The following is a 13,826-nucleotide window of genomic DNA, read 5'->3' on the forward strand; positions in this document are numbered from 1 at the left end:
CCTGGAGGGGGGGGGGGGTTGGGGACATTGGGGACACTCCCAGTGCTCCCAGTTTGGCCCAGTTTGCCCATGGCGGTGGGGTCCCGTGCTCTGCACCCCCCCAAAATTTTTTTTTGGGGGAGGGGGGGCTCCTCGGTCGCTCCTTTGCTGCCACCTGGCGGGCGCGGCGCGGTGCTGCGCTTTGGGGACACGGAGGTGACATTTGGGGGGGGGGGAGGTGACACTGGGGGGACAGCTGGACCCCCCCCCGGGTGCCGTCAGGGGTTGGGGGGGGGGACACACACGAGTGTGAGCCCCCAGGGGTGTGGGGACACGGGGGGTGCTTGGGGACACTGCAGGCACTGGGGACAAACACGGTGCTTGGGGACACTTCTGGTGAGAGGGGGGTGGCCCTGGGGACAGGGGTGGCTTTAGGGACAGGGGTGGCTTTGGGAATAATGGCCCTGGGGCCGGTGGTGGCCCTGGGGCCGTAGCAGTGGCTTGGGGACAGTGGTGGCCCTGGGGACTGCCAGCGGTGGCCCTGAACGTAGCAGTGGCCCTGGGGACAGTTTGGGGACAGGGGTGGCTGTGGGATTAATGGCCCTGGGGACATCAGTGGCCCTGGGGACAGGGGTGGCCTTGGGGACGTTGGTGATCTGGTGACAGGGGTGGCCATGGGGACAGCTTGGGGACAGCGGTGGCTTTGAGAATAGCGCTGGCCATGGGGACATGGGTGGCCCTGGGGATGGTGGTGGCCCTGGGGACATTGTTGGCCTCAGGACAGCGGTGGCCTTGGGGACGTTGGTGACCTGGGGACAGCAGTTGTCTTGGGACAGCTTAGGGACAGGGGTGGCTTTGGGAATAACGGTGGCCCTGGGGACATTGGTGACTTGGGGACATTGGTGGCCCTGGACATGGGGGTGGCCCTGGGGACAGCAGTTGTCTCGGGCCAGCTTGGGGACATTGGTGGCCCTGGGGACATTGGTGGCCTCAGGACAGGGGTGGCCCTGGGGACATAACAATGGCTTGGGGACAGGGGTAGCCCTGGGGCTAGTGGTGGCCCTGGGGACATCGGTGACATGGGGACAGCGGTGGCCCCTGATTTGGGGTGGCCCTGGGGACAGCTTGGGGACAGCGGTGGCTTTGGGGACAGGGGTGGCCCTGGGGACACAGCAGTGGCTTGTGGCCCTTGGTGGCCCTGGGTCCCCTCCCCCGCCAGGGGTCGCCCTTGCGCCGCCGGCGCGCCACCGAGGCCCCGCCCCCTTGTGGGCGGAGCCGCTCAAAGCCCCGCCCCCATCCCTCCCCGCGGCTCATCTCCCCCGCGGGGTGCCGCCCCCTCCCCTCCGGATTCTCCCATGGTGCCCCGGGGCCGCGGCAGACAAAGAAGCGGCGCGGACTCCAACTCCCAGCAGGCCCCGCGCGGGGGGGGGGCGCGTCACGGGTCAGGGGGCGGGGCCAGCAGGGCGGGAGGCGGGGCCAGGGTGGTGGGAGTCTCGCGCGGCGCTCAGGTAGGCCCGGGGTGGGCGCTGGGGGGTCGTGACGTGGTGTGACGTCATGGGGGCGCTGGGGGGGGCGCTCGGGGGCTTGGGGGCATTGGGGGCGGGTAGGGGGGTAGTTGGAGTGGCATTGGGGGCAGTTGTGGGGCATTAGGGGCAGTTAGGGGGGCATGCGGCACATTGGGGGCAGATGGGGGGGCTTTGGGGGTAGGTGCGGGGGGCTTGGGGGGCACCTGGAGGGGCCTGGGAGGGCTTTGGGGGGGAATTGGGGGCAGGTAAGGGGGTGGAGGGGCAGTTAGAGGGGCATGGGGCACATTGGGGGCAGATGGGGGGGCTTTAGGGGCAGTTAGATAGGCATGGGGGACAGGTAGAGGGGTGGGGGGGCAGATAAGGGGGTATGGGGGACGTTAGGGGGGCATAAGGGGCAGTTACGGGGGCAGGGGGGCAGGTAGGGGCACATGGGGGGCAGTTAGAGAGACTTTGTGGTCAGATGAGGGGTATGGGGGGCACGTGGAAGGGTCTTTGGGGGGTATTTGAGGGGGCATTGCGGGCAGGTAGGGGGGTGGGGGTCAGTTAGAGGGGCAGGGGGGCAACTGGGGGGTATTGGGGGTAGTTAGAGGGCATTGGGGCACTTGGAGGGCGGGGGGGGGGCACTGGGAACTCCCTCAAATGAGGGCAGGGCTCTGGGGGCAGTGTGTCACTGTCCCCCCCCCCCCCCCATACCCATTTAACGCCCACGGGGGAGCCACAGGAGGCCCCGTACCCCCCCCATAGCCCCCTGCACCCCCTTATAACCCCCCCATAACCCTTCATATACCCCTATAACCCCCCCATAACCCTTTATACACCCCTATAACCCCCCCATAGCCCCCTTCATAACCTCCTGTACCCCCCCATAACCACCCCCCCCTGCTCTATCCCCAGGCGATGGCAGCATGGAGGTGACCCCGGGCAGCGCTGCGGGGCTGGCGCCGGGGACAACAACACCGAGAGCAGCACCAGAAGTGAGAGCAGTGAGAGCAGTACCAGAAGTGACAGCAGCGCCAGAATTGACAGCAGTGCCACCAGTGCCAGCAGTGGCAGGAGTGACAGCAGTGCCACCAGTGCTAGCAGCAGGAGCAGTGCCAGCAGCGCCACCAGTCCTAGCAGCGCCAGAATTGACAGCAGTGCCAGCAGTGACAGCAGCACCACAGGTGACAGCAGTGCTAGCAGTGGCAGAAGCGAGAGCAGTGCCACCAGCGCTAGCAGCGCCAGAAGTGACAGCAGTGTCAGAAGCGCCAGCAGCGCCAGAATTGCCACCAGTGCCAGCAGTGCCACCAGTGCCAGCAGCACCAGAACTGCCAGCGGTGCCAGCGGTGCCAGCAGTGCCAGCAGTGCCAGCAGTGGCAGCGGTGCCAGCGGTACCGGAGGCTGAGGACCTGGCCGGCCGCTTCCTGCAGCTGGAGCGGGAGCAGAGCGCGCTGCTGGAGGAGCTGCCGCCCTTCGGGGCGCCCGTGAGCCACGTGTACCGCCCGCTGGACTACGCCTGGGAGCCCCACCGCCACTTCGTCCGCCGCTACTGCCGCGGCCCCAAGCGCGTCCTCTTCCTCGGCATGAACCCCGGCCCCTTCGGCATGGCGCAGAACGGGGTGCGGGTGGGGGAAACTGAGGCACCGAGGGGGGGGGCGGCGGGGTTGGGACGGGGCTGGGAGCCCGTTGAGTGGGGTGGGAGGGGGAAACTGAGGCACGCGGAGGGGCTGGGGTGCTCGTGGGGTGGGTAGGGGGTGATTTATGGTGTCCCCATAGGGGCAGAGGGCAGGGAAACTGAGGCACGGAGGAGGCTTCAGGGTGGCTGTGGCCATAGGACAGAGCCTATGGATCCTATATGTCCCCATGGAGCCGAAGGGGAGGGAAACTGAGGCACACGGGGGGCCTGGGGTGTTTGTGGGGTGTGTAGGGTACACGTTGTGCTGTCCTCATGGAGTCTAAGGCAGGGGAAACTGAGGCACGGAGGGGACTCCAGGGTGTTTTGGGGTGGTTGTAGCCATGGGATGGTGCCTACAGACCCTATATGTCCCTGTGGAACCTAAAGCAAGGGAAGCTGAGGCACGCGGGGGACCTGGGGTGCTGGTGGGGTGGGTAGGGGGTGATTTATGGTGTCCCCATAGGGCCAGAGAGCAGGGAAACTGAGGCACAGGGGAGGCTTCAGGGTGGCTGTGGCCATAGGACAGAGCCTGTGGATCCTATATGACCCAGTGGAGCTGAAGGGGAGGGAAACTGAGGCACACGGGGGACCTGGGGTGCTCTTGGGGTGGGTAGGGGGTGATTTATGGCATCCCTGTGGGGCCAGAGGGCAGGGAAACTGAGGCACGGAGGGGACTCTGGGGTGGCTGTGGCCCCAGGGTGATGTGTATGGATCCTATATGTCCTGGTAAAGTCTAAGGGGAGGGAAACTGAGGCACAGGTGGGACCTGGGGGTGCTTGTGGGGTGTATAGGGACCAGTTTATGGTGTCCCCATAGGGCCAGAGGACAGGGAAACCAAGGCATGGAGGAGAACCTGGAGTGTTTTGGGGTGGTTGTGGCCACAGGCCGGTGCCTGTAGATCCTATACGTGTCTGTGGGCTGTAAGGGGAGGGAAACTGAGGCACGGGTGGGACCTGGGGGTGCTTGTGGGGTGTATAGGGTCAGCTTTATGGCATCCCCATGGAGCCAGAGGGCAGGGAAATGGAGGCATCGAGCACCCCGGGGAGCTTTGGGGCAGCACCCTCCGCCCTTCAGCTCCCCCAAACCCCCCATGTGGGATCACCCCCAGCACCCACGACCCCAAACCCTATATTTTTTTTTTTTCCCTCCCTTTAGGTCCCTTTCGGCGAAACCCGACACGTCCGCGAGTGGCTGGGGGTCCGAGGCCGGGTAGGGAAACCCCGAAACGAGCACCCCAAACGCCCGGTGCTGGGCTGGGAATGCCGACGAGCCGAGGTGAGCGGCGCCCGCTTTTGGGGTCTCTTCCGTTCCCTTTGCCCGGACCCTCGGGGTTTTTTCCGTCACTGCTTCGTCCACAACCACTGCCCCCTCCTCTTCCTCGCCCCCAGCGGCCGTAACCTGGCCCCCGCCGAGCTGCCCCCCACCCAACGCGCCCCGCTCCTGGCCCTATGCGACCGGGCCCTGGCGCGGGCCGTGGAGCTTCTTGGGGTCGGGCTGGTGATTGGGGTCGGGGGGTACGCCCAGCAACGAGCCCGTAAAGCTTTAGGGGCCGCCGGGCTGCCCGTTAGGGTGGAGAGCATCCCGCACCCCTCGCCCCGCAGCGCCCGGGCCAACAGGGGTTGGGAGGAGGAGGCCAAAGCGAAATTGGGGGAATTGGGGGTGCTGGAGCTGCTCCAGGGAGGGGATTTGGGGGATTCTGAGGGTGAGGAGGGGGATTTAGGGGGTTCAGGGGGGGAGGAGGGGGATTTGGGGGCGGATGGGGGTGGGGAGGGGATGGGGGAGGTGGGGAGGGGGTAAAAAGCGGGGGTGTGACTTGGGTTTTGGGGGTTAGGGGGTGCTTAGGAGGAGGGGGATCTAATAGGTTTTCCTATTTAGATGGGGTTTGGGGTATCTGTAGGAGGAAACGGATCCGGGCCTCAGTTTCCCTGCTTATATGGGGTTTGGGGTTTTGTAGGAGGAGATGGGGGATGGATCTGTGCCTCAGTTTCCCCATTTAGTTGGGGTTTTGGGGTTTCTTAGGAGGAGGTGGATCTGGGCCTGTTTCCCCACTTATATGGGGTTGGGGCATCCTTAGGAGGACACAGAGGATGGATCCATGCCTCGGTTTTCCCATTAAGGTGGGTTTTGGGGTTTCTTAGGAGGAGGTGGGGTCAGATCCGTGCCTCAGTTTCCCCACTTATATAGGATTTTGGGGTTTCCTTAGCAGGAAATGGATCCGTGCCTCAGTTTCCCCATTTAGGTGGGTTTTGGGGTTTCTTTAGGATCTGTGCCCCAGTTTCCCCACTGGCAGCAGCTGTAGGGTCCCAGTCTGCAGGGCTGGGGCACGGCCCCATTCCCAACCCCCCCCCCGTGCCTCATTTTCCCCTTGCTGTGGGGCAGACCCCGATGATCCCAGTCCTCCCAGTTTAACCAGTCTGACACTAAACAGGGCTGAGATTTTGCCGGGGCCCCCGCTCCCAGCACCCACCACCCCATTCCTCAATTTCCCCTAAAGGGGGGCCCAGCGCTCGATCCCCTCCCCGCTTTGGGGCTTTTCACCCCGTTTTTTAGCTAAAATCCCCCATTTTGGATGCACTTTTTTATTAGGGGGATTGCTGTATGGTTCTCGGGGGAAACTGAGGCATGGATCGATCCCATGGGGGGGCTGGGGGGGATGGGACGAGAGCGTTGAGGGGTTCTTGGGGTCCCCGCGCCCCCTTTGTGCCCCCCCCGTGCCTCAGTTTCCCCTTCCCCCAATAAACGCCGTGTCCCGCAGCCTCCGTGTCGTTTTTGGGGTGCCACCCCTGGCTGTGGGGTCTGGGGGGGCCTCCTCCCCCCCCAAAGGGTTATTGGGGACAGGGGGATAGGGGGGACATTGGGGGCACCGGGATTTGGGGGTTCATTGGGGACACGGGATTTGGGGGACACCAGTCAATTGCCCCAAGCAGGTTTTGGGGCCATTCAGGCAGATTTTGGAACCATTCAGGGAGGTTTTGGGGCAGTTCATACTGTTTTGGGGGCCGTTGAGGCAGATTTTGGGCCATTCAGGCAGGTTTTGGGGCAGTTCAGGTGCTTTTTGGGGCTGTTGAGGCAGGATTTGGGGACATGAAGGCAGATTTTGGGACAGTTTAGGCTGTTTTTGGGGCCATTCAGGCAAGTTTGGGGGCCGTTCAGGTTTTGGGAAGTTCGGGATTTTTCTGGGGCCGTTCAGACTGTTTTGGGGCCTTTCAGGCAGGATTTGAGGCAGTTCAGGCTTTTTTGGGGCCATTCAGGCAGGCTTTGGGGCCATTGAGGCAGGTTTTGGGACAGTTAAGGCAGGTTTTGGCCCCATTGAGACAGGTTTTAGGGCTGTTCAGGCAGGTTTTGGGGCCCGTTTAGGAAGGCTTAGGCCCCATTCAAGCAGGTTTTGGGGCCATTCAGGCAGGTTTAGGCCCCATTCAAGCAGGTTTTGGGGCTGTTCAGGTTCTGGGGCCGTTCAGGCTGTTTTTGGGGCCGTTCAGCCGCCTCGCTTTTTCCATTTTCCTTCCCAACCCCGCTGCATCTGGGCACGATGTGGCTGGTCCCTGACGAGTTACGGGCGTAATTAATTCAGCCCTTAATGAGTCAGCGGCCTGACGGGAACGGGGTCAGCGACTGCCCGCAGAACGGCCACCCCGAGCAGGGGGGGGTATATGGGGGACTGGGGGGGATATGGGGGATTGGGGGGGAAATGGGGGATTAGGGGGGGTATGGGAGATTATGGGGGAAATGGGGGATTGGGAGGGGTATAGGGGATTGGGGGGGTATGGGAGATTATGGGGGGTATGGGGGTGATATGGGGGATTGGAGGGATATATGGGGGATTGGGGAGGAATATGGGTGATTATGGAGGAAATGGGGGATTTGGGAGGTATGGGGGATTATGGGGGGATTGGGAGATATGGGGGATTGGGGTGGGATATGGGGGATTAGAGGGGATATGGGGGTTTGGGGGGTTATGGGGATTTGGGATATGGGGGATTAGAAGAGGGTATGGGGAATTGGAGGGTATGGGAAATGGGGAGAGCCCCCCACTTTCTGCAATTGTGCTTTTTTCCCTTTTTTTTCCCCCCGATTTTGGGGTTTGGGAAGGCCCCAGAGGCATCCCATGGCCGGGACTACATCCCCCATGGTGCACCGGGGCGGGCTCCTACGTCACCGCCGAGGGGCAGCATGGGAGATGTAGTCCGGGGGGGCTCACCCAGCACGTGGGCAAGGAGGCGGCCCCCCCAAATCCCCCCAATGCCCCCAAACCCCACAAAAGGCCCCCAAATCCCCCCAAACCCTCCCCAATCCCCCCAAATCCCCCCAAACCCCCCTCTACTCACCCCAACCCCCCCAAATCCTGTCCAATGCCCCCAAAATGCCCCCAAACCTTCCCAACCCCCCTGAAAATACCCCAACACCCTAAAAACTCCCCCAATCCCCCCAAAACCTCCCCCAACCTCCCCTCAATGCCCCCAAATCCCCCCAAATCCCCCCAACCCACCCCAAAATCCCCCCAACCCCCCAAATCCTTCCCCCAAACTCCCCCAATTCCCCTAAACCCCCCCCAAACCCCCACAATAGCCCCAAAACTTCCCCCGTTCCCCACAAATCCCTCTACTCACCCCCCAACCCCCCCAAATCCTTCCCCGAAACCCCACCCAATGCCCCCGACCTCCCCCAAATCTCTCCAAATTCCTCCAAAACTCCCCCAATCCCCCCAAATCCTCCCCCTAAACCCCCCACCCCCCCAAATCCCCGTCTACTCACCCCCAAATCCTCCCCCAAACCCCCCTCAATGCCCCCCAAACCCCCACAAATCCTCCTCAACCTCCCCAATCCCCCCAGATCACCCAAACCCCCCAAGCCCTCCCAATTCCCCCAAATCTCCTCCAAACCCCCTCCAATCCCCCCAAACCCCTCCAAATCCCCCCAAATCCCCCCAAATCCCCCCAAAACCTCCCCAACCCCCCCCAATTCCTCCAAATCCCCCCAACCCACCCCAAACCCCCACAAATCCTCCCCAACCCCCCAATCCCCCCAAATCTCCCCCTAACCCCCCCCCAAACGCCTCCAAATCCCCCCAAATCCTCCCCAGTCTCCCCCAACCCCCCCAAACTCCCCCCAAACCCCCCAAATCCCCCAAAACCCCACCCCAAACCCCCCCAGCCCCCCGTTCCCCGCAGCATATGGCCGAAAGCTGTCCGGGGGAATTCCTGGAGCCCCAGGAATCCCTGATTTACGCCCCCCCTGACAGCTTTATGGGGCGGCCGCCGCCAGCCCCGCACCACCGCCGCTGTAGGGCGGCCGGTGCCGCCGGCGGCCAGAGCTCCGAGGGCCCTAAATCACGGCGCCACTTCGGCCCTAAAAGTAATCCCGATGAATAATTTTTACGGGGAACGCCGCCCATATATCACCAGGGACCCCGGCGCCCCCCCCACCCCCCTTATTTTAGGGCCGGTGTCGGGTCCGACCGCCTCGCGTTCCCTAAAAAGGGTGCTGGGGTCTTCACAGTGCTTTTGGGATCGGGGTTTGGTGGTTTTCCTTGGGATTTGATGAGGGGTGGGTTGTAATGGGGGGTTGGCTGTTGTGGGATGCGGTGTTCCCGAATAAATCGGGGGGGGTTTTGGGGTGGGGAGACCCCAAGGGTGCTGCGGGGTCTACTGGGGTCTGAGGGGTGGGGGTGGGATGGGGGTGGGGTGGATATGGGATGGGTATGGGATGGAAAAATGAATATGGGATGGTTATGGGATGGATATGGGACGGAGAGATGGGTATAGGATAAATATGGGATGTGTATGGGATGGAGAAATGGATATGGGATGGGTATGGGACGGAGAGATGAAGATGGGATGGGTATGGGATGAGTATGGGATGGATATGGGATGGACAAATGAATATGGGATGGATATGGGATGGAGAGATGGGTATAGGATAAATACGGGATGGAGAAATGGATATGGGATGGCTGTGGGATATCCCTCATCCCAGCACCCTGCATCCCTCCTGCCCTCATCCCTTATCCTTTATCCTCACATCCCTCGTCCCTAATCCCTGCACCCCTCATCCCGTTATCCCTTTATGTCCCCACATCCCTTATCCCTGCAGCCCTCATTCCTGCAGTCCTGCGTCCTTCATCCCAATCCCTACATCCCAATCCCTACATCCCTATATCCCTACACCCCAATCCCTATATCCTACATTCCTATATCCTTCATCCATACATCCTTTATCCCTACATCCCTCATCCCTGCATCCCAATCCCTACATCCCTATATCCCCGTCCCTATATCCCAGTCCCTACATCCCTACATCCCAGTCCCTATATCCCCGTCCCTATATCCCTGTCCCTATATTCCAGTCCCTACATCCCTATATCCCAGTCCCTATATCCCAGTCCCTACATCCCAGTCCCTACATCCCAGTCCCTATATCCCCGTCCCTATATCCCAGTCCCTATATCCCAATCCCTACATCCCAGTCCCCCCACCCCTCATCCCTCCAATTTGGGGTCCTGCATCCCTCCCTCCCCCCATCCTTCCCTCCCCCGCTCCTCCCACCGCTGGGCACCGGCCCCTACTGGTCCCTACTGGTCCCTACTGGGCCGTACTGGGCCATACTGGTGCGGCCGCGCAGAGCGGGCCCGGGGCCGGCTCTGCGGGGAGAAGCCGCTAGAGAGTGGCAGAGAGCCGTCCCTAAAGGGGCCGCCGAAATCCCAAAGGGATGCGGGACCGGGGCGGTGCTGTGGGGTGGGGATGGGGTGGGGATGGAAAGGGGTTTGGGATGGGGCAGGGTTTGGGATGCTGCAGGATGGGAATGGTGCGGGGTTTGGGGTGCTGCGGGGTTTGGGATGGGGCAGGGTTTGGGGTGCTGTAGGGTTTGGGGTGCTGTGGGGTTTGGGATGGTGCAGGATGGGGATGGTGCAGGGTTTGGGATGCTGCGGGGTTTGGGATGTTTCATGGTTTGGGATGGTGCAGGATTGGGGATGCTGTGGGATTTGGGATGCTGCAGGATGGGGATGGTGCAGGGTTTGGGATGGTACGGGGTTTGGGATGCTGTGGGGTTTGGGGTGCTGTGGGGTTTAGGATGGTGCAGGGTTTGGGGTGCTGCAGGGTTTGGGGTGCTGCTGGATTTGGGATACTGTGGGGTTTGGGATGGTGCAGGATGGGAATGGTGCGGGGTTTGGGGTGCTGTGGGGTTTGGGGTGTTTCAGGATTGGGGATGCTGTGGGATGGGGATGTTTCAGGGTTTGGGATGCTGTGGGTTTTGGGATGGTGCAGGGTTTGAGGTGCTGCGGGGTTGGGGATGCTGAAAGATGGGGTTAAAATGGGATGGGGATGCTGCGGGGTTTGGGATACTGCAGGTGGGGATGCTGTGGGGTTGGGGAAGCTGAGGAGTTTGGGATGCTGTGGGGTTTGGGATGCTGTGGGATGGGGATGATGCAGGGTCTGGGATACTGCAGGGTTGGGGATGCTGCAGGGTTTGGGGTGCTGCAGGATAGTAATGCTGCGGGTTTGGGGACGCTGTGGGGTTGGGGACGTTGCAGGTGAGGATTCTGCAGGTTTGGGGATGCTGCCGGGTTTGGGATGCTGTGGGGTTTGGGGTGTTTCAGGGTTGGGGATGCTGCGGGGTTGGCGATGTCCCAAACTCCGGGATGCCCCAAATGAGGGGAGGGCACAACTTTGGGGTCGAGCTGTGGGGCGGCAGCTCCAGCACCGTGCCCCTCTCGAGCCACATTTTGGGGAGAAAAGCGCTGAAACGCATCATTTTGCGTGCAGCACTACAGGGTGGACAGAGGGGGAACCCTGGGGGCTGGGTAGCCCCAATGGGACCTTTTGGGGTTTTCTATGGGGCCGAAACAGGCTCAGCTTCTTCTGGAGCCATTTCTGGGGGTAGAACGGGACAATTTGGGGCATTTTGGGACCCCCCAGACCCCAAATTTACACAACGGTGCCCGGACACCACCCGAACCCCCCCACGGATGGGACACGCGCCCCAATCACCCGGTGCCGCGCCCCCTCCCCAAATTTTGGGCTCCCTTAGCCCTCTCTGCGTTTTACGCCTCCGTTAATTAGATAATTAATCTTAATTGGGTCCTTTTATTTTTTTATTGCTCGCTGTCCCCCCCCCCTTTTTTTTTTTTCCCCGCGCCTTCGGTGCCTGCGTCCCAGCTGCCAGGCAATATTTTCCTAATAGAGTGTTTAAAAAGGAAAACGTGGACGTGGAAAAAAAAAAATAATAAAAAAATAAAATAAAATAAAAAATAATAAAAAAGCCAACAACAACCAAAAAAAAAAACCCTCTTTGAAAAAATAATTTCACTTCTGTTACCGCCTAAAATAAAGCTGGAGCTGGCTCGTAAAAAAAAAAAAAAAGAAAATAGCACAATCCGAGAGACAATAAAAATGTCATCTTTTACAATAAAAAACATCTCTTTTTATTATTTTTTTTCCCTTTTTTTTTCCCTTTTCTGCTTTGCATGAGGTGCTTTTTTTTTCTGTTCCCCAGTTCCTGGCGGGTCAGGGGGGAAAAGGGGGAAAAGGGGTGAAAAGGAGCAGGAGTGGGGTGAGGAAGAACGGAAAAAGGGCAGGAAAAGGAAGGAAAAAAAAAAACCTTTTTACCCTTAAAACCCCTTTTTAAGGGTTTTTACTTCCTGGTGGCACACCAGCCAGGTTCCTGCTGTTCCCAGGAGTGGGGTCGTGGCCCTCAGCACCCCAAAGGGACGACCCCAAAGTGCTGGGGGTGCACGGGGCAGGGTGGGACCTGCTGGGGTCCCCGTGGGCTGTGCGTGTCCCTGGGGTGGGGATGGGGGGGATTTGGGGCTGGAGGAGGGGATTTGGGGCTGGAGGAGGGGATTTGGGGCTGGAGGAGGGGATATGGGGCTGGAGGAGGGAATTTGGGGCTGGAGAAGGGGATTTGGGGCTGGAGGAGGGGATTTGGGGCTGCAGAAGGGGATTTGGGGCTGGAGGAGCGGCTGTGGGGCTGCAGGAGGGGATTTGGGGCTGGAGGAAGGGATTTGGGGCTGGAGAAGGGGATATGGGGCTGGACGAGGGGATTTGGGGCTGGAGGAGGGGGATTTGGCACAGGAGAACTTGAATAGGGTCTGGAAGAGGAGATTTGGGGCTGGAGAAGGGGATTTGGGGCTGGAAAGGGGGATTCGAGACTTGAGAAGGGATTTGGGGGCTAGAGAAAGATATCTGGGGCTTGAGAAGGGGGTTTGGGGCTGAAGAAGGGATTTGGGGGCCAGAGAAGAGAATTTGGGGCTGGAGAACAGGACTAGGGGCTGGAGACATGGGCTTTGGGCTGGAGAAGAGTATTTGGGGCTGGAAAAGGGGATTGGAGACTTGAGAAGGGATTTGGGGGCTGGAGAAGGGAATTTGGGGCTGCGGAGGAGAACTGGGGGTTGGAGGAAGGGATCTGAGGCTGGGTTTGGGAACAGCAGAAGGGCATCGGGGTCTGAAGAGGGGAAATTTGGGGCTAGGGAAGGGGATCGGGGTCTGGAAATGCAGAGCTGGGGCAGGAGGAGGGATTTGGAGCCGGACCTGGGCCCAGAAGCACCCCAAAACCCCACTTTTCTCCCAAAATCGAACCAGGACGCGAGGTGGGAGCCTCTCCCCTACCCCGTGTGGGGCCGACCCCATAGCCGGCAGCAGCGGGGCCCCGCACGGATCCCGCCGCCGGGTTTTTTGTCGCCTCTTCGGAAAAGATGCGACGTCGGCACCTGTTTTTTTTTTTTTTTTCTGTTTAAAAGACAAATAATCGGGTGCAGGTGTTTGCATTTCTGCATGGTCCGGGGAAAAAAAAGAAAAAAAAGAAAAAAAAAAAAAAAAAAAAGGGCCGCCGTGATTTATAGGAGAGATCCTCGCCCATAAATCTCCCCCGCGCCGCGTATTTGTAAATGAGGCCGGGAGAGGGATTTTTGTCTTCGTTTTCCCCTTTTTCTCCCCTTTTTTTTTTTTTTTTTCTGTGTCTTCTTTTCTCCATCCCGCACCGGGCAGCGCGGGGAAACCAAGACGTGGGGATGGATCCAGCCCCCATCCCATAAAACGACAAGCGATCCCATTGCAGGATCCAGCCCCAGCACTGGTCCGGACTGGGAGGACTGGGAGCAATGGGATGGAGCAGTTGGCATTCCCCAAAAAAAACCCATTGAGATGGGGTCGGAGCTAAGCCAAGGGTGGCCGTTGCTCCCACCCCAAAAGAAAATCAGCACCCCAAAAGGGCTTCGTTTCCCCAAGGTTTCTTCTTCCCACCGAAATACTACAGCCCTGCAGCACCACAAAAATGGGAAATCCACCCCAAAATCAGCTGGGGAGGTCTGAGACAAAAGGGATCCCGCGGAGCGGCTCAACCCCATTTGTATTTGGGATGGCGAGTTCCCTTTTTGGGATCCGGGGTGGGAACGGGGGGATTTTAAGGATTTCGCCCCATTTGGGGATGAAATTGGGTTGTGTTCTCTTGGGAATTGGTGGGGGGGGGACCCAAAATCCCAAATGGGATCCCCTAGGGGCTGGATCCCGAGGGTTGTAGGGGGGGGAGAAGGAGCGGGGCCGGGGGGCGAGCGGGAGGCAGCTGGAGGGAGACAAAGAGGCGGCGGCGGAGAAACAAAGAAGGGGAGCGAGGGACGGAGGCAGAGACAAAGAAAAATGAGGTGGCAGAGGGCGAGGAGGGAGCGGAGGAAGGAG

The 13,826-nt window shown here is 60.3% G+C and overlaps 1 protein-coding gene across 1 annotated transcript; it reads left to right on the forward strand.

The window, feature by feature from the left end:
* Positions 1-1,456: 1,456 nt before the first annotated feature.
* Positions 1,457-8,528, forward strand: SMUG1 (single-strand-selective monofunctional uracil-DNA glycosylase 1; the record flags this gene model as incomplete). The annotated part of the gene is made up of 4 exons (XM_084303647.1): positions 1,457-1,487; positions 2,400-3,103; positions 4,315-4,861; positions 8,311-8,528. Exons 2-4 carry the CDS (start codon positions 2,411-2,413, stop codon positions 8,526-8,528), a joined length of 1,458 nt encoding a protein of 485 aa, XP_084159773.1. The 5' UTR covers positions 1,457-1,487; positions 2,400-2,410.
* Positions 8,529-13,826: the final 5,298 nt, after the last annotated feature.

This window comes from Netta rufina, assembly GCF_964035555.1.
Source record: "Netta rufina genome assembly, chromosome: 30".
Lineage (NCBI taxonomy): Eukaryota > Metazoa > Chordata > Aves > Anseriformes > Anatidae > Netta > Netta rufina.